Source organism: Indicator indicator, chromosome 7 (assembly GCF_027791375.1).
Source record: "Indicator indicator isolate 239-I01 chromosome 7, UM_Iind_1.1, whole genome shotgun sequence".
Lineage (NCBI taxonomy): Eukaryota > Metazoa > Chordata > Aves > Piciformes > Indicatoridae > Indicator > Indicator indicator.
Genome location: NC_072016.1, coordinates 26,329,565 through 26,352,497, shown reverse-complemented (window position 1 = coordinate 26,352,497; position 22,933 = coordinate 26,329,565). Strand labels below are relative to the sequence as shown.

At 36.6% G+C, this 22,933-nt stretch overlaps 1 protein-coding gene across 2 annotated transcripts in view; it reads right to left on the bottom strand.

Moving 5' to 3' along the window:
* Nucleotides 1-22,933, bottom strand: part of WAPL (WAPL cohesin release factor) — a 72,848-nt gene that overhangs the window by 8,996 nt on the left and 40,919 nt on the right. The window contains exons 5-12 of one of the 2 annotated variants that reach the window (XM_054382088.1): nucleotides 19,025-19,120; nucleotides 15,929-16,081; nucleotides 15,544-15,680; nucleotides 13,480-13,591; nucleotides 8,317-8,544; nucleotides 3,429-3,540; nucleotides 1,982-2,079; nucleotides 310-386 (exon numbers count right to left, since the gene is read on the bottom strand). In XM_054382088.1, the coding sequence (XP_054238063.1) occupies nucleotides 310-386; nucleotides 1,982-2,079; nucleotides 3,429-3,540; nucleotides 8,317-8,544; nucleotides 13,480-13,591; nucleotides 15,544-15,680; nucleotides 15,929-16,081; nucleotides 19,025-19,120 (1,013 nt within the window). The remainder of the gene's footprint in view (nucleotides 1-309; nucleotides 387-1,981; nucleotides 2,080-3,428; nucleotides 3,541-8,316; nucleotides 8,545-13,479; nucleotides 13,592-15,543; nucleotides 15,681-15,928; nucleotides 16,082-19,024; nucleotides 19,121-22,933) is intronic. The other variant, XM_054382089.1, reaches the window with a different exon arrangement.

Sequence of the window (22,933 nt, the reverse complement as noted above, 5' to 3'; positions counted from 1 at the left end):
TAAACCCACAATAAATAAACGTAGCTTCCCAATTACCCTCTTCTGTGCTCATATTAACTTAGTACAGAAGAAGCTGAATCCACAGTTTGCAGCTTCTACAGACCCAACAAACTGAAGCACTGCATATTGGCAGTACTTAGGTAGTTACTCATACTCTCTTCTAAATTAACTTCAGCGTTACTTTAAGGAAAAACAACAGTGCAAAATGTGGAATTTTTCCTTCTAGAATCTTCTGGTGTAACAATTATTGGGTTTTTTTTTCCCTGTCATATGCAGTGCCCTACAAAAATGTCTTTTTTTACAACTTACTTAGCTGAGGAGACTATGAGTTGTGAGTCTTTGTATGCTATCAGATAGCTCTGATTTTCTGGATTATGCACCGTTACCTAAAAAGATGGGTAGAAAACAGTATTAAAAGTGGGCCTTGCTTTTTTTTTTTTTCTTCTTTTTTTCCCGTGAAAGAGAAACATTTCCTTCCATTACCACCCCACTTTATTCAGTTCCACTTTTCCTAGTTATTATCCAGTATAAACTTTGACTTATTGTGCAGTATTTCCTTAGAATTTTCACCTTGTAATTAATCACACAAAATTGTGGCACTGAAGATAAAACTACCTTTCCTGCTACAGTAAGTACAGACACCATTGGCAAAACACTCTGCCACAGCAGAACCCTGAATTCATTACAGTGTCCCAAAGGTGTATGTGTATGCAAATACATAAATCTAACCTAGAATACAGTTATATATATAATGTTGTTTTTAGGATTTGACCTCACCTCCACTTCTTAGAGCTTATTATGCAACCAGCCATGGTAGGAGGGGGGAAGAGAGGGAGGGAGTTTTTCCTTAATTCCCTTGACTGAAATTCAGAATCAATCTTCAGAAACAGAAAAAATTTCTCTCAAATTTGCATGATTTCATTTCCCCCCCACGTTCCTAAGAATCTTACTACATCACAAACCACCCTTATGTTCAAATTTGAATATTCTACCACTAAACACGGCGCTTCTACTGTTGCAAAAGCAGAAATTTGATCTGATTTTTTCCTTACTGTTCAGGAGGCAGGTAAAGAAATAGGTACCATTAATTTTTAAGTTTGCACCCCTGAATCCATATTTCAACAACTCTTCATTTTTCTCAGGTTTTAGCTTCCTTTTAAACTGTCCTTGACTCTGTCATATTTGCATGACAAAAACAAGTTACCGCTGTAGCTATCTGCTCTCTCCCTTGGGTTTAAAGTGTTCAATAAGATTCATATACTCTGAACTCCACCATCACTTTTTGAGGTTTGGAGATGTACTGCTCAAACATCACAGCATTCTTCTGCTTGCTTACTGTACCACAATACAGAAAGAGTAACACTAAGAAACATGAAACTCGCCAAAACCAGGCATTGTAGAGAAGAGCATGCTCATGGCTCCTGTCAATTACAGAAGTACCGTGGACTTTTAATTCTGTTCACAGTTCTCATAAAATTCTGTTCCACTCCTACAAAAAATATTTATCATTTCAATATACACGCTCAGCTGATTACAGGCCTAACTTGACTTACAGGGCAGTTTTCTCTTTCAGTGCTTAGCCAGCTGATGGTTGAAAGCAGCAATTCTTAAAATATACATCAATTTATTACTTCTAAGAAAAAGCTGCTTCCATTTTTTCTGTGTTATTTCCAGGCATGCACCAGAGAGTCAAACTTACACAAGATCTGTAACAGCAGCATTTTGTAGGAAGTTAAGAAAAAAGCATCATGTTACATTCAGTTGTTCTTACCAAAAATAAACTTGCAATGCTGTATGTACATAGAGAATGGACATAGAAATTTAAAACTCATTCCAGGAACACTGATGAAACACCAGAAAGTTAAAATCTTCTATAAAAAATAACCAATGTTATCATGTAACTATATAATGACTTAATCTGACACAGAAGAGGTCTGGTTGAGAGAAAGCAGTTTTCAGAAATGCATCTCCTCATACTCACGCTTTCTAGGACCCGTAAACATCTTTCTGCACCCCATAATGAAGCAACCAATTTCTCTTCATCTTCATCACTGCTTAGGTGATCCACACATTCTTTAACTAAACAACAAAAAGAAGTTTATTTCACTATCAGTAAGAGGTCTTCAAAAGCCAAGTGTACAAACTAGCTACTCAGAGAGTCACTTCACAAAACTCTCACAAAGCCATAAGCAGTATTCCAAAAATTTTCATTTATCTAGGTAAATTTCAAAAAACAAAACCAAAAAAACCTCAACAATGCCCTTACAATTTTAGCTTTAAACGTTTGTTGCCACAAATTTTGTGTGTACTTTACTTCTTGCTGACAAGAGACTGTACAGCACATAATTTTGTTCACTAATGCACTGTTTCTGTAAGAGAAAAAAAAGGTACAGCATGCACACTCTCACACCACTTTAAAATATGAAGCTGTGCAAGTTGAACACTTTTGTCCACCCCCCTGCTTAGCTAAGGCTAGGAATTCTTGAGCTAAAAAAAGCATTTTAGAAATGTCCCTTTTCCTAACTGTGAGATGCTGATCCCAAAAACATAACCAAGGTATTATCTTAAAAAAAAAAAAAACAACCAAACATAAAAGAAAGGAAACAAAACTTCCACCTTTTCTTCTTGGGGGGCTGACTTCCTCTGGAATATTTAACTTAAAAATATTAGGCCTGAAAATAATTCCAGAAGACTGCAAAGGACATACGACTCTAGAATAAGTATGCTGTATTTGTGTGCTGTACAGAGCTATGTAACCCAGTAGCCTGTACTCTGTCTACCCTTCTGCTATTTTTAATTCTGCATATCATGTGCAACATTATACACATTATGTTTAACCTGAAAACTGTTTTCATTCCCATGTGCAATGATCAGGGAGCTGGAGCACCTCTGCCATGAGGACAGGCTAAAGGAGCTGGGTTTGTTCAGTCTGGAGAACAGAAGGCTCTAGGGAGACCTAATAGCAGCCTTCCAGTACCTGAAAAAGGCTTACAAGAAGGCTGCAGAGGGATTGTTTGCAAGGGCCTGTAATGATAGGATACGGGGCAATGGTTTGAAATTAGAGAAGAGTACACTTAGATTGGACCTTAGGAACAAGTTATTTACCATGAGGGTGGTGGAACACTGAACAGGTTGCCCAGGGAGGTAGTTGAGGCCCCATCTCTGGGGATATTCAAGATCAGGCTCAACAAGGCTCTGAGCAACCTAACCTAGTGGAGGACATCTCTGCTCACTGCAGGGGAGTTGGACTAGATGTTCTTTGGAGGTCCCTTCCAACCCAAATCATTCTATGATATCCAGTGTGTACTTCAACATTGCTGAGAAAAAGATATGTTTCTATTTTTAACCACAATGCTTACCAAGAAAAGCAAACATTTTATTAATATTTACTAATTTTTCACACATCCAAAGCAGCACCTCCAATATACCTTTATCTACAATATGATCAAGACCACCTAGAAGTCGCAGTTCTTCTTTAAACCAGTCCCCAGCTCGTTTTGAGGTGAGAGACAGTAATGTCTCCATGGCCAAATGTCCAGTCTGAAAGAGTTAGGTTCCATAATTAGAGAAATCATCATATGCAAATGAAGCAAATAATATCAAATCATACAAATACACATCATGGAAAACTGTAAAATGAACTTATGGGTTCTGAGTAGAGGAGCCACCAGAGGGAGCAAGAATAGATTGAAAAATACGTGTTTTGTAAAAAATGCCTTGGTACTGATAAAAAGGTACTTTTAAAACTTTATTTTATTAATAGAATAGAACACCTAAGCAGCCTTATTTCTTTTGTTTCTCTTCTTATAAAAAGAAACAAATAGAAGGAGGAAATGGACAAATCAGCCAGGCAAGAAAAAACAAATACCAACAAACCCCAAACCCAAACGACACCCCCCCTACACAAGAGCCACAGTGAACACTGCTTCCCTGTCTCCTAGATACATTGGCTCTCCTGATTGTAGAATATGTTTGAATCTAAGAGTTATTTTGTGCCTTTAAGGTAGCAATTAAACACTGTAGAAAATCTTACTATATTTACTATTTTTTTTAAAGGAGGAATACGTAACAAAATTAAACAACAGCAATGTTAAGTTTAATATCCTGCAAAAGGAAGCTGTAAATATTCTAGGTGATTATCTTAAGTCAATCCCCTGCAATATTTTTAACCAAAAATAGCATTATTTATAAAGTCAAGACTATGCCTTGTTTTTCCAACAGCCTCTAGTAAAAGGCAAACATTGATAATAAAACTTCTATATAAATTTACACAGACACAAAACTGACCAGCACAGATTTTTGTAACACCTGGAAAACGCACAAGTAAATCTGGACTACTATAAACTGAATAATTTCATGTATGGTACATAAATACAATGATGAAAGGTCAAAGAAAAAGCCCTAAGATCTCATTAAAGCAAACTGAATTTAACTGCTCCCAAGCTACCCTTCCACCCTAACACATTTGATTTGTAATGCTTCAAGGATGACTGTGCTTCTTCTGAGCTGTGCAGCAGCACGTTCCAGGATACCAGTTTAACCGTCAGCATTCCTGAGAATAGCAGTACTCAGCAGGCTTTGGTGAACACCCCACTGATTTGGAAAACCAAGTTATAAATTGTATGAGTCTCCCTCAGCATCTTCAGTGGCTCTCCTTGTTTTCCAAATACTGATTTCCAAGGCAGAAAAGAAAGCTGAAGATTAGTCTTCATGAAGCAGTGTTCTCACACACTTCCATTTCTTTGGAACAAGCTCTGAAGCACACTGATGCTGATGAGCATACAGCAACACCACTTCTACAATGTTAGGCGTAAGCGTCCTTGGATCATGAAAGTGCAGGGGACAACACAGCAGCAAAGCTACAATAAGTCACATCTCCTGGAGTAAGCAGCATCTCAGTTCCCCCATTAAAGAAGAAACAAAAGACAAAGCTGCAATTACTCCTCCAACTGTTTCACCACTGGGGAAACTGCTAACTACCTTTAAAGGCCAACAGCCCTTCAAGTCTTCCCACAGTAGGAAAACTAACCACCCTTGGTTACAGTATTCTCATCTCATGACTGGGAGATACAAGACCCAAAACCTCGCACTTTTAAAAACTATGTTAAAAGCAGAATGCTAAAGGAGATGAGGATATTTCAAGCAATGGATGAAGAATTTCCCTTCTGAAGACAACTAAGAATACATTTTGAGAGTAGGGGAGAGAATCTGAAGACAATAGTTTGACAGTTCCCTGTCTCTCTGAAGATTTCCCATCCTCTTCAGATATTCCTTTTATTTTTATAGACTGAGGCTGAAAATATCATAACATGGATATCTGAAATAATGCACAACCTAAACTAGATTAATGGAAGCTGATTAAAAATCCTTAGAGATCTTAACAGCTGCAAAAGATAGAGTTAACCTCTTAAATACCTTCACCAGGAAAGCTCCAAGGCCACACAGTATTTAAAATACAGTGCTTTGTTTTCTGCAAAGGGTTGTAAGACTTCAAATTATATTCTCCTGGAGTTTTTTAGTATTTATACTACGGGGCATAAACCCGCAATTTTTATTTTTATTTAAATAAATCCATTCTATCCAATTTTTATGTCAATTAGCATGGAATTTTAACACCGAAGGTTCAAACCACAGCTCCCTTAAGCTTTTAGCCTTATTCTGAGAGCAAAAAACAGAATGTTCTCTTTCACCAGCTGAAAAGAGAAGCTGCTTCTGAAGGTTTTCTTTATCATGCAACAGGGAGGAGCTAACGGCAAGCATTAGTACAGAGGGCTATGCTCACTGACAGGCAAGTGCCATATCATAATATGAAGGCTAAGTTAATTAAACACCAAGAACTCCTTTTCAGTCTCTGGGTGTACATTTTTGAAGTTCATAGCAGTGTAGGAAATAGAACCCTCTGAATGACTGTTTCAGTACTCAAAAATTAGCTTACAGAAAGCCATACAAACAACATCTGTGGAAAGAGACAGGCAGTATTCATCATCTTCGTCTGATCTGTGCAAGATTCAAAAACAATGAAAGTGTCATGGGTTAAGCCACAAACAGGAGTTATAAAAGCATTTGCTGCAATCCTTCTAAGCGGACAAGTCTGAAAAAGTCCAGATTTTTTCTTTAGCCTTGCAAGATTTGTATTTTTGTTAGCGTTTTCTGCTTGTCACCTGGTACAAAACAGAAATTCCTTACTATATTTCATTAACAGTGATCTGTGTAAAACCAGCTTTATCTTCTACATGTGAAGCACACTATTGTCACAACTTAAAACTGCTACTATCATAAATTGAAAGAGAATCTGATCATCTCATTTGGCTTGCATATATCCTCTGTTTCTAGATGGTGCAGCTGGGACGGAACTAGTTTCCATCTGTGAGGTACTACAGTATTCAACACATTTGCAACACATCACACCATAATTTTCAGAAATACAGATACCCGGGGGGGGGGGGGAACACAAAACCAAACCAAACCAATGAAAAAACCAACCCTACAAAAAAACCTGATGGCCTGTGATAATTACTCCTTAATCATAGCCAGCTTTCAAGACAGAGTCCTTTTTTGATACATCCTCTCCATTTAAGACTCATGCCTAAGAAAAGGAACAGAACTACAGTTCATAAAAAACCATCAGGCTAACTCAGATTATGAATATGAGAAAGACTCAAACAGGAGACAGTGGTATGTCCATCTGGATGCTTTAGCAATGAGGAACCTGTACCAGCTGTTCCATACTTAATAAAGGAAGTTGTCTTACATTTTATCGTCAAAAGATATCCTCCCAGTGACAGACTGGGTTACATGAGGAGCATTCAGTGCCAAAACAGCACTGAAATAAAACACTGACTATACCAGCTGATTACCACTTAGAGAACAAATTTCATTTGTTGTTGGTATCCTCATATTGTGACAGGTGAATTCAGAGAATAAAATAGAAGCGGAGACAGTAGTCTCAAACTGATTCCTCTTTTGAAGATTTTGAAGGCCACAAAACTAATATGTATCTCATACCCACACATTTCATAAGTTTGTAGGAAACAAAACAGAAACAAATTCTAAAATAATTGTTGCCACGAACAGATTACTAAAATCAAGGATTTTGTCATCAATATTATCTTCCTCCCCCAAAATTAATCTCCCTCTACTGCTACATAATACTGACTTTTCATATGTGTTCAGCTACCGGTTCAATAGCCAGAATTTTTGGGAAAAAACCCAAACCAAACTGGTCCTAAACAGACAAAATAAGTCACAAGAACTACAAAAGAAAATGTCAGCTCAACAAGGCATAATATTTAATATAATCTAAAATGAAATACGATTTTAACTGCAGGTTACTGGCAGGAGTTGAAACATTACTTGTGGTGATAAAGCTCTAAAAAGCTCACTTCATAAACAATAAAATCAGAAGCTTCTCCTTTCGGGTGTAAATATTACACAAAAAATGGCAAAACCCTAATAAGAATCTTTAAAATGTTAAAAGAACATATTCCAAGACATTAAAAAAAATTAAGATCATACTAACATCTGTTATACTGCAATACAGCAAAAGCACATTACTAATTTTTGCCATCTACGACCACTCATCTGCTCAAACTGTCATCAATTTTTAAATACATGCTTTAAAAAAGACTTGCAGCTTACCCTTTATTTTTCAAGCTAGCTTAATGCTAGTATCAAACCATGGCCATATTTATTTTTAAATAAAAACAGTTCACTCCCTTGCAACTGAAAAATCAAGTATGTTTGAGAAAGAAAAAAGCTCAACTACACTTATGGAAATCAACAGGTCTGTCAGCACACTTTGGGTGAAATCAGGGATAAATCTGATAGAAAAGCTGTTTCTGTAGAACAGATTTTTATTTTTCTTAGTAGGAAAAACCTGCATCACATTTTCAATTTAACACCACTCCTATCCTCACATAAGAACTGACATAAGAGGATACCACACTGTTTGCAAATGTATACGTAAACTTTAGGCAAAGAAAAAGAATCGAATAATCTAAACACGATCTTTAAATGCATGGTTATTTAAAATGTTACTTGTTTTTAATTGCTACTTTTCATGAGCTTCCCTTAGCAGGAGGGAACAGTGAATCAGACAGGTAAAGAACATCAAAGCTTTATCCTACCAACAGCTTTTTAGAAAGGAAATTCCGAATTTAAAGAAAACGCTTGCAGTACAGTCATACTTACATGGAAGGTAGGCAGTGTCACAACTCCTCAGCTGGGAGATGTGAGATTAAGGATAACGCTTACAAGTTCCATTTCATTAAGCATTTCGCTACTGCCAAGGCTTTCAAATAAAAGCCTGATACCCACCGTGATGTTTTCGAGATCAAGATGTTTGTTGTGAACAGTTTCACACAGTCGACGAATTTTTTCCTTAATTTTATTCATGTCTTTTTCATTCAGCAGCTTGGCAGAAGAAGCATCTTGTTCCAATTCTAGAAGCCGTATCATCAGGTCTAGGCTAGCTCTGTCTAAATCCATGTTCAAACGATCTCTACTCAGGATGTACATGAGAGCTGCTGTACAAAGGGACAAATTCTTGGGTTTGGAGAGGAAAGAAAGAAAGCAGTTAGTTTTGTTGTACTCACATTAGGCAAATCTTTCACAATTTTTAATAAACAAGATTAAGATTTACAAAAAAAGCCTGAGAAGTCCCTACAAGTTCTAGCACTTGCAGGAGTACTTACTGTTGTACTGTTGTAGATACCTTCTAGCAAGTTACTAATGCATTCTCCTAACCAATACAACTGAGGCATAAGACACTTAATACCTTTACAAAAAGCTTGCAGAAAAGCAGAGTTTTCCACTTTCAAAAGACTCAGTGCTGTGGACAGAGTAAGAACCAGTAACTCCAGTAACACAGTGTTACAGAAAAGACAGATGGCAGGATAACAATGTGGGAAAAAAAGCAGAGGGTACATGGCAAGGAGGTTCTAGTTTGGTGGGATAAGCTAGTGGCAGCATGAGAAAATACAGAGATCATGGGGACAGTGTTTGCATGTGAAGGAAAAAACCAGGAGTGTCTGGTGACATATATTCTGATTTTGCCAAGCAGGTCTGGCACTCAGGAGTTTACCCAAACCTTTCCAGCATAACACACCTAATTTCCAGGGGAATTCTACTTTTTGGGAATAGCCAGAGTACAAACCATCTTCCCTCCTGCCTAATTCCCATCAGCCCTTCACAATAAATGTTATTAACTTGACCACCCCTATGCTACACAGAATTGGTATACAGGAACCTCTTACTGCCTAAAGAATACTTAATCCCTCTTCATGAAGGACTTCAATTGCATCTTCATGAGGATCCAGAAAAGCAAAGAAAAAGCATGACTCGCAGGAGGGGACACATGACAGTGAAGAGATCAGAGCAAAGCTATCTGTCCCTAGTGCTAAGTACAGCACTTGCACCAAGAGACTCATCTTTCTAGGTGAACTCCAAGTTATTATTATGGTCAAGAGGAGAAATGATCATGGAAAATTGAGTTGTGCTGGACACAACACTTTCAGAAACCTTTAACAATATCTGGGGGGGGAACATCTGGGAGGTGGGGAGTTGGGGTATATGGGTCTTGCCAAGCTCAACTCTCAAGAGTCAACATGCTGCACACATCTATAACAATTCTTTTTTAATAAATTTAAAAATAAACTAATCCTGGGATGTGAATGTTGCACAGTTCAACAGGAAAGAGCAGAATGCCTCATAGCAGATTGACATCTTGTTTAGATTTCAGCCAACCACCAAAGCTATCATTAGCTGCTTCTGTTTATTTTAGAAGCAAGTGCTCATCATACCTGGTCATGCTAAGCATTATCAGCATTTCCAAAACAGGATTAGGCAGCTGACAAGTCTGTCAAAAGCTACATTAAAACTCCTTCCTGTCTGATTGAAGGAAACCCTCTAGTGAATAAAGATTTTAATCTGACCACTGAAGATGTATTTGATATACAGAAGGAAGGAAGTCTTTCCAAAGCTACATTTCCTTACACAGAGTGGCTTCTACTTGGTCTATCTATCTACAGGCAGGCCATAATTAATGAAGTTAATTTCTATTAACTTTATCCAATAAAATAATAAAATTGCAAAGTTTAACTATAGAAATTATTTACTCTGGATTTACTTGCAACTGCTTTAAAGTGTAAAAAAATTTCAGGTTCCTGGAAAAAAGATTTTTCTTCCTTCAGAGTGGCAGTTACTAAAACAGGACACAGAAGCAAACACATTCCAGAGAAACCAAAGGTTACTCTGCTAACTGTTGTTCAGCCAGTGTGGAACCCCATAAAGCAATGTCTATGAAGAACTATTTTCTAGCGACCAGCATTATCTAAGTGAGCTTCCTGTTTAAAATCATGCTTAAGTTCCCAAAGGAGATTCTGTCAACTAAAAAGTAGGCAGCAGTTAAGAGGAAACTGCTGAATTTATAATCTAGAGGTTGCCAATATTTAGACTTTTGAAAACATCAGGGTTCTTAGATCACTGCTCAGAAATGCTTCTCAAGTACTCTGAGGTCTGTCTGATAAGGGCAATCACAGTCATTTTGTAAAGCTTCTGTACCAAGCCCTTGCCTGTCTCAGGCTTCCTTCTTTGCAATCCAACTGACTTCCTACTATGCACAGAGTAGTGGTCCTCCTGTCACATAAACTGTGTCAATACTCCCCTTTAGACATTCCAACCAAGTTTTAAGATATTTGAATTTGAGCAGAAGAGATAAAACCAGGGGACTAAGACATTATGCAGCAGGCTTCAAGCAGCAGGAAGACTGCCAGAAAAGGAAAACCAGCATACAATGCAGAAGGTGATCAGGCCAATAAGCCTCTGAATGCTGAAGTGCAGCAGGAAAACAGTGATGTTACAAAAGCAAGGACCTCAAATGTGAATGATGCTTATAAGGTGGAACAAACCTGCTTCAGCTACATGCCAGTTGCACAAATTTTCTAAAACTCTATTTTCTTACTCCGTATAGGCAAGTTGGTTTAATCTTGAATGTAGCAACTCTACATTTTGCTCTGATCTTCTATAAGGCTAACCATACTGTCTGAAAGCTATGTCATGCCCTACCATACATAGAATTCAAAGTTGAAAGCTTAGGAAAATAGCACAACTCATTTTCATTCAACATCCTAACAAATAAAACAAACAAACAAACAAAAGCAAAAAAAAAACCCACAACCCAAACAAACAAATAAAACAAAACAATAATCAAAGAACCAAACCAAACCCTCAAAATTCAACTGTTAGAGGCTACAGCTGGTCTTTTTGGGTGTTTTTCTTGGTTTTTTATTTCCCTTGGTCTGTTCCTTAAGATGCTTAAAACACATTCTGCTTCCAAACAAATGTGGAGATGAAAAGAGTAAAATAAGTAGAATTTGCTCTAGACAGGAATTTTATGGCATATCTAACTATGGAATTGTACTCCATACTTCTACAGAATTCAGGAAATATCCTAGCTGAAGTATATATACTCCATAAACAGCAGACCATTTACACCCACTTTCATCCTTCTCTTCCTTTGCTTGTTCTATTTATACTGCAGCTTGGGGGAACAGATGGTTATTTTCTAGGGTTCAGCACTACATTTAATGCACTTCATTTTTTTTTAAAAATTATTCACATATTGAAGACATTTCTGTGCTTAACTACTGACAGCTACAATAAAACCTGTATTTTCATTATAAAAATCAGTAATACACCAAAACCTTTAAAGGATAGCTGAAGGCAAAGTTAATCAAAACCAAAAATTGTAGCTTAAAGACAAACCTATAAGAAAAATTTGGTGGAACTAGTAATTTTCATGTAAATATTTTTAGGCATAGCTCAGTAAAATAACCAGTTACTTCTTTTTCCTTGCTGGTTAGAAAGAGAAAAAAAAAATCCCTCTGTAACGAAGCCTAGTGTGATTTGTTATTCTTGCGCTGCTCAGCATTGAAATTTAGTGGAGAAACTTCTATTGATTTTGAACAAGCTAAAAATTTTATGAAGTAATTAGTGAATGAAAGGGTTATATATAAACACAGCAAGGTTATACAGAGCAAGTCATCAGTGAAACACATACTGTCAGTACTTAGACTTAGAACATATATTTTAGCATTTATTAATAGTAGTTTGACAAGTCAGCAGTTAAAATACTACGTAACTCATACCAAGAATGCACTGTAACTATATTAAAACATTAACTACCATATTTTTTTTCCTCTCCTGACAAAAGGGAGCTTTTCATCAAATATATCGAAAGTCGTGAATATAATCAATGCTTTTTGTTGCTGCAGACAAATCATAGCATGTGCTTTCCTTCTGAACTATATATGCAAGTTCTTTGAAAGGAGTAATAGGAACTGGTAAAAGGCCACACAACCTTGGGCACAGTTTTCATGGAACTGTAGCTGTCCTCTGCACATCTCCTGAAACTTAGTGTAGTGCCAACTGTCCCAACTAACACACCTATACTTACTTTATTTCTTGTATCACTTGGCATTATTTTGACAGCTCAGCAAATACTGAATGCACTGAACCTGGTTCCTATGTTTTACAGTTAGCCACTGCTAATTTTTGAGAGAGATGCAAAATAAACTATTTTTATAAATTAGTTACTTAAAGCTCTACAGCTATTTTCCCCACTCAGAGTAAGATGTCAAATACAATCTCTTAAAATTTAAGTCTGGTTCTGTGGGTGCAAAGTTTCCTTCTGCGGTTTATGTCATTCTTTTAGAAATACTAAAGTAATAAACCTAACCAATTTAAGGTTATCTACTACCCACTTCCAGTAACATTTCTCATGTTCACCTTTTGTTAACAATGACTGAAAAAATAGTATTGCTCACAAGAAGCATTTCCTGTTATAGCTGATTTGAACTTGAAAAGTTGCTAAGAAGGAAAACCCAAACAGCTTCAGCTTGTAGCTCCCAGGTAATGTTACAAAAAGCAGTTAAAATATGCCTTTCCATTTATTACAGAATACTGCACATGCTCGAGGCAATCTACAACTGTTATCACAGCACTGCTTAAGGGGACAAGCACAGGACCTGAAAAATGCCCCACAACAGCCACAGAAAAGGTGATTATTCATGTACAAGAAAGACTGGAGATGAGCAATTGGAGCCATCTTTTATTATAAAGGAATTTTTTTAAAATTTCTTTTCTTTGAAAGAAATTACAAATACAACAATAAGACTATTTCTAAAAGCTTAAAAGAAGACATAAAATAGCAATCCAAATACAGTCAGGTTTTTTTATGAAAAGCTCAAATGACTTTTTAAAATATTTTCTAAATCCAGAAATACATAAAGAGTAGAGGATAAATTCATCATTGAACACAGGTGCTCTTATTTTTCATTTACCTACAGATTTCTTAAACGGCATCACTGATCTCAGATGCACACTATGTTGGATGCTTGACCTTCAACTGTGTGTACGTAAAATTCATCTAAAGCATACAGGTATCATCAAACTTTAATGAAATACCCAATTTGTCCATACCTGGTGGTGCTGGGAATCATCCAGTGTTTTGAAAACCATGGCTACCATCCCATGAGCTCTCAGATGCATTCGGAAGCTGGGCATGGCGCACTTTGTCGCCAAGCTGATTACACTAGAGAAAATTCGTTCCAGATTAGAACAACTAAAACATAGGCTTTTACAAAAATGGCAAATAAACAAGTCTACAAAACATGAGTGACCACCTATACCTCACCCCCTGACAAACTCTGCTGGGATGTTTCTGCTAAAATTTCTGTAAGGGAAGTTTGTAATTGGTGAACAGAGAATCATTTTATTCAACAGCTGCTTGCCAGCACCAAAATAGGTCTGCTTTATTTTAAAACTGGATGAAACCAGTTATCCTGAACTTGCTTCTTTCAAACAGAAGTTGAAATAATTTCAAATAGTTGAATTGAAACTAAAATATTCATGGATTAAACACAAAGTTCTGATTTAGAGGCACAAGAGAGCTTCTTATGGACCAAGGCTTTATCAGAAACAATGTGAGCTTCTATCACTGTCATCTAACTGACAGTGCTCTCTTGTGCTTGACTACTTTTACAGAAAAAAATACAAAAATTAATATTTATTGCTGGAAATACAACAGATGTCAGGAAAGATAAGAAAAATCCATTAGTCTTATCAGTGACTAGCATAAGAGGTCTATTTTAACCACAGAAGTCTTTCCCTAGTTTCATTAGCAAGCTGTCTGCCATTTCTAGCACAGTAAACTATAATAGACTGTTACAAATTGCTTGCTTTTAAATGTGGAGTAATGCGGAAGTGATTCTGCAATCAAGACTTCCATGACTAGTGGGGAATCTTATCACAGAAGACTCACAGGGTACGGTAAGTTTAAAGAAGTGTCTTTCTGTTTCCAATCACAACAGATTACCTACCAGTTTCTGATTCTTTTAGGTCTATTCCTATCCTTACACATTGATTTCCTTTTGAAAAATATTTTTCTTTTAATTTGTTAACTGAAAGAAAAAAATGTTATGGTGTTTATACAAGTTACATGTCATGATATAAATTTGGAAAGTAAAAAAGTCAGTTTAAGATCTTAGGAAGCTTGCTGTATGAGTGAATTGTGCTCAATATGAAGAACACTCCTTAACTAGCATTATGACACTAATTTATTCTTATTACAATGCACACACAAGCTGGATATTAGATTTCTTGTGTTCAGTGACAATGTTCAGTGCTAGTTTTTGAGGAACATGAAGAATAATTTTTAACATAGTACTTCTAAAAATATATATAGTTTTTTCTCATCCACAGTCTAATCTCAAGTGAAGTGCCTTCATCATTTGTCTCTGTGATTTTGGTTTTCCCTTCTCTAATATTTTAGCTTTGTTAAACAGAAAGGAAAATTTACAAGTATTAAAAACATCTCTAATATAAAAATAAAAGGATCATTACAAAGTTACAAAACATCACTCTAATTAGTTTTAAGTCCAGGGAATACACTCCAATATTAAGTCAAACTTTTTCAAAGCAAGCCTAACGTTTTTGAATACTAATTTAGAGCAATGTTTCACTTGAATATTATGAGTGCAGTGAGTAGTTCGAGACAATTTAGGGAAGCTCTCAATTAATACTGAGGCCACAATACTTCCAGTGGAGGCCAGCTATGTCATTTCTCAACAGAAGATGAAGAATAGGTAGCTGGAGTTAAACTGTATTTCAAATACTACATTAGCTCCAAATCATAGCCAGCAAACAGGAATTTTAGTTTAGAATTGAATGTTGCATTAAAAAACAGACCAGACATTGCACGTAAGATTGCACTAAACAAAGTAAGTTATTAGAAAAAGAATTCATTCATAGCAAGAAGGAAAATAAGTGTGTTGAAGATGTCTCTTACTGCACAAGTTCCTATTTCATCTTCCTAATCGCAATGCTTTTGATTACTCACAATATATCATCTTGATTGTTTTTAGATTTTATTCTTTGCAGCAGAAGTGACAGGTAACACTTTAAAGCAGGGTCACTTCGTTGATGAATATTTAATTCATTATCTCTTTTAAGTATAAATCAGTGTTTTATGTTAAGATATCTTACCTAAGGCAACGTGTGTTTAGGGGCTGATTGCTCTTCAATCCACTTAGCAAGTACTCAATATCATCTGTGAACTCTTGATTCTCACCAAATTCCACTACATCATTGAAGTGCTTTACATGCTGAACAACAGTGTACAACTGGAAGAGACAAATATTTTGACCTAAGTAAGTTGCTCTTGGTATTGATTATAACCTTAACAAGCACAGTTTAAAATCTATTCAGTTTTGAGTGCACGGAAACATTAAGAAGTTAGTGAAGGCCATTCAACAATTTAGATACAAATATTATCTTCAACAGGAAAGTCAAATTTCATTTTGACACCGTTCCTCCAGTACTTAGGATTACCAATAATTCTTTATCTTAAAAATTTGTTAAGAATACTTACTTCTTTGTCTTCTTTCCTACATTTCAATGCAGTTACTATCTCTTGATAGGGCTGAGTAGGTATTGTCACAGTTTTTATCACTTTGGGAGGTGGTGCAGGAGCCTTAAAAACTCCATCATCTTTATGAATTGCCTCCTTTGAAGATAGCCTTACCTATTAATAAGAAAGTGCTAAAATGGGCAGATGTTTTGAGCACGTAAACATACACTAAATACATCAAGGAAACAGTACAGATGTGCAATTGTCAAACTCACATTTTTGGGACTATTTAGTCCTTGCCTTACGCTACCAAGATGTACCTAAGCTGTGTAATAATGTACCTACTCTTCAAAAAAATAAAACAAAGATATCAGAAATTACATGCTTTATCAAATACAAAAATTAGTTCTAAGTAGTCAGGGAAGCTCCAGTGGAATTCTGAAACTAATAAAAGAAAACAAACAAGTCCTTTACACTGGTTCATTAAAGTTTAGGGTAAGTAAACCAACCACTTTCAGTGTTCAAAAACAATTATTTCTTGAAACTTACATGTATCTTACCCTCTTACATTGAAGCTTCCAGAAATGACTGAAATTGGTTGCTATAGTGAACCATCATTAAGTACACTGGCCTGGATACGAGCACAGCATTGAGCAGCAACTATCATGACAGAGCCTGAACTGAAAACCTCTGTGCTTGCTGTTCTCAGTTCTAACTACTGGAGGGTACTGCACTAATGTACTTAGGGTGCAGCTGTCAGAAAACCAACCCCTCCAACTTGATAATTTAAACTGTACTTTATAGGTAGCAGACTTCCAACGTACATTTTGCAGCACCGTAAAAAATTGCCACATAGAGAAGTAAGAGGAATGGTGCATGCTCTTGTCATTTCATGGTACTCTTTGTACACTGCTGTTTTAGGAACAGCATATTATACAGCAAAAATCTACTCTGAACTAAGAGCAGGGAGTAGTGAACTTCATGTTAAGTCTAGAATAACTACCAATAAGTTTCCAGCAGTATCAGGCAAGTATTAAAGGCTTCTCCTCAACCTACTCCTCTGTATTAGTTTGAGGCTACTGTAAGCTTCAGTGTCAGTTTATCTTCCGATTATTCCTTGGCACAAATTCAGATGTGAAGGGAAAATACAGAAAACAAGGCATGCAGGAAAAACTTTCAAATAGCAAATTCTAAGTGCCAGTGTCAGTGCACTTTTAAATCATCCTCAGTCTCTAAGTAACATAAGAATCTTTTTTTTTTTTGTGACTTAAAAAAATCCCATAGAATTAATATGCAGGCCTGGAGGATGAATTAAGTACTGCTCACTCCAGGAGATATTTTGAGAGAAAGCCCTCCTGTGCATTGTACATTCACAGTCAAAATTAAAATATAAGCCAAAACAATCTGCTGTATTAACAGAGTATTCTTTATATGCTGCCTTTATCACTGAGCAGCACAAGGTATTTGCTTGCTTAGACTCCAGTGGTTAAATGCTAATAAACAACCCTGGAAAGCTGGTTTAGAGCACATACTGGAAGACTCTGATCTTATCAGTCTGTGAACACAGGAGATTCACTGAATCATCTCATCCAAGTTTTGGTTAATGGCTTTCCCTTCAAAGCAGAGGGGCCATAAGAAAGAGTACTTGGCTTAAGCAGTTTGCATACTATGGGTTTCTCACCATAAATCTAAGACAAATTTATCCAGATCTTCAGGTAGCAAATTCCTACAGAAATTAAAGAGGCAGGATCATCTGCTCAAGGGTTACCACTGAACATTTAGATCAAGGCTCATTTATCCTGTAACTTTTAGATCTTAATCACACATGTAAATTCAAGTCTAAAAAAGTGATTGAAGTAACTTCAGATGTATATAACATGAGAAGCAGATATAGACAAATTCCTTTAACTGGTTTGTTCAGCCAAACCTCTACCATATTCCCAAATTATTATTTTCACGGTTCCAATTACAGTGTGGAAGTTTGACATGAAAAAGATGGCCTGTCTGTATATGAATGATCCAGACATTTTGTTAGCCTGAAGAGGATATATTCAAAGTCTGTCTGAGAAGACTCAGACAAAAATCTGTCTTCAAGTTAGCTACCAGGGAACTTCACAATGAGTATCAATACAAAGATTCAGTAAGCAACAAAAGCTTCTGTTCAAATGCACATGATTTAAATTAAGAAAGGCATTTAGGAGAAACCCAGAAATTAAATCTATACTCCCTCCTCAAACACTAGCAGTAATGGTTATTTCAGAATGAGCCATCTGCATTTTCCAGGCTGTGCTGGTAACAGGAAGGCTCGTACACTGCAAGGATGCAAACAAAGCCAGCCACAAGTCAGGAGCCAGTACCTGACCAACACTGACACACGTGGAATTAAAAATAAAACAAAATCCCCAAAACCCCAACCAAAACCCAAAACTGATGACAACAGCAAAAGCTGAAGATTTATCACTGCAAAAATATGTACTTCCTGATTTTCTGTTTCTCAGGCAAGCACTGCAAAAGCAAGGCATCAAATGAATTTTACTGACAGTGTACAATGCTCTCTTGGCATAATCAGTAATAACTTATTTACATATATAAGCCCAAGTCCCAGGATTCGCAGGGTCTCAAAAGAGTTAAAAAGCAATTACCTTCACCTTTTGTCTACTCTTTGTAGGCATGCACAGAAAATTTAGGTTTTTTCATCGTGTCTAAGGACTCAAGTCAGTAATTCACAATACTTTACTCCATTAGAAAGGAAAATGAAATTAAATATTTAAGTTTTTCCTTTCTGACCCGCAACTTGCTGATTTCTATGGAAACAGACAAGTTAAACCTAGTTCTCACAGAAGATAAAATGGGAGTCGACTGTTCAAAAGATTAGGGAATGTAACACTTGAAGTACTTTTTTTGTATCTGCATATTGAAAGGACACGGAAAATACTATTCTAGAGTGTTTCCACTGACAATTTTTCTCCTATCAGCTAGCCAATGGTTCACATCACAAAGTGGACTTCATTCTGAATTACTGTGACACTACCAGATACCAAGAACTTGTGTTTCAAAAAAGCATCAGTGACTCTTAAAAGGAGATTTACTAAGCTTGAGAGAAAACAATCTACTTACTGGGACACTGGCAGTTTTCAAAACTGGTGGTGCTGGCAAAGCCTCCGATTCTGGCTGGTTCCAGTGTCTAGCATTATATACAGCTTTTGTGGGAGACTAAAATATAAAAAGAAAAGTTATTTTTTTAAGCAAATGTACCACTGTATACTTCAAAAATTACTGTAGGAATAACGCACCAGAACAAGTAAAATAAGCTTCATTTTTCCTGTTCTGTATTCCAGCAACACAAGTTCTCAATATTTTATGTATCAGAAAACCTAAAAGCATCTGACAATTTTGAAGGCAGACAGACTCCAACAGCAATAAGCATGATATGTACCTACTTAAACATTTTTTCAGACTTTCTACTTTTTAAATTTATTCAAAGACAGCTTCCTATAAACAGACAGCTACGGGGAAAAATATGTTAGCAAACATCATGTCAGGAGAAAATATGTCGAGTTGCAAATTGAAATGTAGAACTGATATGACCTTGAAGCTTGGAAAAACAGAAAATACTCCAATGAAATGCCATAATCCATATGAATAAATTAAGAAGCCTTTTTTTTTTCCTTCTTACCCAAAAATGTGTCAAGGCAAAGCAAAGTGCATCAAAATACCTCCTCATACATGTTTACACAGCATTTAATTGTGGAAAGAATAAAGTTTAAAATAATAATAATTTACAAACTGGCATTAGAAAACATGTTTCTGTTAAAATACAATGTATCAACTATTTGAAGCATATACTGGCTAAAATGTAGCCCACAGAAGGACTACATGGAACAAACCTAGCAGTACCAGCTATGGATGGTTCTGCCATGTCAAATGCCAGAAAGCAGATGTTGTAAATCAAGAGCTTCTGTACTACTGTTAAAAACTCTGCTGCATCCTTCCATTCTTTACAAGAAAAGCAAGCCTTGACTAAAAAACTTCGAAGAATATTAATAGAATGAAAATCTCAGCTATGAGTTTTCAGAGCCTAAAAGACTTGTCAAGGACTAAATCACTTTAGTTTCCTGACAAGAGAAAAGCCTCTTTCCCTTCTACAGTGAGCTTTGATGTGGTCATACGGAACTTAATTTAGCTGGATTTTAATTTTTTTTTCCTTTAAAGCAGTGCTCATGCACCAGTTAGCAACAAGTACACAGTGGCCATTTTCTTGAGTTTCATCTATTTTCCAAGGCAATTCTTCTTAAATGATACATTTTCAGGTGATGGATATACAAAGTCCTCCAGCAGCCACAAGCAGCTACCATGGCCATATATGAATACAGAAATGTTTTTTATCATTTCAATTTTTAGCTTTACCAAGTTACAGAAACACTAACTTGCTCAATTTCCTGACAACCTGACCAAGCTCGAAAAGTTAAACCGAGAATCCACTTTTAAATTCATGATGCTAAAGTTATAGAGAACACCTCTGTCCACAAATAAGAAGCTGGTGTTCTATAGATCCTTATTTGAGAAAAGTAACTGCTGACAAAATGGTTCAAAGGTTAATAACTCTTTTCTCCTATACATTTCTGAGTAGCAAATTCCTACCCGCAATTCGGCCCAGGGTTTGAGATGAACAAAGGACAACTTAGTAACAAAGACCTCCTTTTTAATCATGAAAGACACAATGTTTCAAAAACGTCTGTAATGGAAATTAACCACTGGGTATCTTTCATCTACTCACGTTTTATTGAATTGCTCACAAGTGTCCCACCAATTATTTCAGTGCATAAGTAAGGTTGGTAAGTGAGGGTGAAAGTTTCTGGGAGCCATACAGGGTAATTCAAGGAAATAACACATTCTCGCAAGTAATCAGCATGACAGTGCAGCATACTATTTAGTATCAGTTCCAGCTGATGCATGATTTTTCTTAACCTTGCAGGGGTGCTTAACTACAATTATGACAGTAGTGTATCAAATTCAGCTGCCTCGAGTCCCATTAACATAGGATAGTCTCTATTAATAGTCCCAGATCTCAGTTATAGTCTCTTCTATCCCTGCTTAAAGGATAGTAAGATATTAATATTCTTGTATTTCCTGTCTGGGAGCTACATGCTGCACATAAGATTTTCAGGTCACAGCAACAGGAGTGATGAGCTCAGCTCACCCAGCAGGGAGATGCTTCAAGGAAATACAACTCACACATCAGGATCCTAGATTGATGCTGTTCTGTTAGCTCAGTGCAGAACTCCCAATTTTTTCAAGTTCATGGGAAGAAGCAATACCACGCTGGCTACTCTGGTACCTAAAGTCTGTGCCCTATCTGTGTGTTCCTTCTTCTTCAGGCCTTGAGCTCCATGACAGATCAACCACAGCCCGTCTGGCACAGGAGGTGCAGAGTCATGCTGCCATTCTAACTCGTCTTACTCTGGGCCAGGCTCTTGCTGACCAGGAGACAGGAGCGTCTGCAGTCTGGCCTCTTCAAAATGTGTCACCTCTGGGGTATACATACTCACCCAGTTAAGAACTACAGATGACACAGATCAAGTTCAGTGCTTCCATATGGAATAAGAACAAAGTGTCCAAACAGCTGTGCCAGCATATCAAAAGGTCCACGCAGCATAAGTGAGTTTTCTTTAGCAGAGAGCAACAGCTGATGCGTAGGAAAGAGTTCAACAGGGTAAAGAGATTAAGACAATTCCTTCTGAACACTCAGGGCTCAGTGGCTTCTTGAGCCAAGGACAGCATCCTTTTCAGTTAACAGTCAAAAATTATTTCTTCTTCCCTGATTTTCCTTAATCTCTTACTAGATCAAAAGCTAGGATATCCCAAAGTGTTTTGTGACAAGGCATTTTACAGTTTGCTTAGGCACTACCAACACAATGTAGAAGCAAGCCACATTTTATGTAAGAAGAATCAGTAATGCCACCAATAAATGTGTTCTCAGAAAAGTGGACATCTTCATTTAATACCTGTCTTGTAACAGACCCTAAATTGCAACTGAAAATGATCATTATTTAAAACCTCAAATACCTATAAAAGCTAAGTTTTGGGCATTATCCCTTGCAGTACTTTCCACTTTCAGCTCAAAGTCCTTTCATGCCTTCCCAGTAATATTTCATTAGACAGTAGACACTGTCTGGTGCAGCATCCTGACTACACACAGCTCAACCACCAAATACACCTGCAAAAATCCAACACTGTTTTCCAAAGAAATATGTTCTTACCAGTTCTAACATTCTGCAGAGACTTTGGAGCCTCTCATTTGGAAAGCAAATAAATCCTTCCATTAGAACCACTTCTTAAAGCAACCTTCATAGCACAAACCAAATATGTATTTCCCAAGGAACTGCAAAACAACTGTGCCAATAATGATCAATCAGAAAGCACCATTTAGGTTTCATCTATATTGCTGTGTGACAGAACTGAAGTCAGGAAAGGTATCAAATATTAAATGAATGCTAGTGAACAAAGGCTTTTCAAAAGGGCTTGATCAGAAAAGCAAGGGGTTTGGTTGGTTTGTTTTGGTGTGTTTTATTTCGTGTTTTTTTTTTTTTTTTAAAAAAGGTAACTCAAATGTTTGTGCTGACAAGCTTTCCTGAAGAACCAACACTGATCTTCAAGCAGCAACAATTCCCTTTCTTTTAAAGGCAAAACCTTGCCATTATTCAAATAATGCAGACTTGTCTTTAAAAATTATTCTTCTCAAGTTTAACTCAGAATAGATACAAGTGCAAGTACATTACTCCTTTGAATTCTATGTTCTTCAGGGAAATAACTTCTGCAATATTAATCAGCTGTAAGAGCTTCTGCTGAATAGCAGAAGAGTTGCCTTCCTTCGTATGTATAGACCTGACAGTTGTTTACACACAGATAGATGCCTGAAAGAGTGCAAATATTCCAGTGAGAGCATAAAGCATATTATACTGCAGGACTCTGCATACTGAAGGACTAGGGTGGTGGTAATGCAAAACCAGAACTAATGTTGGGCAT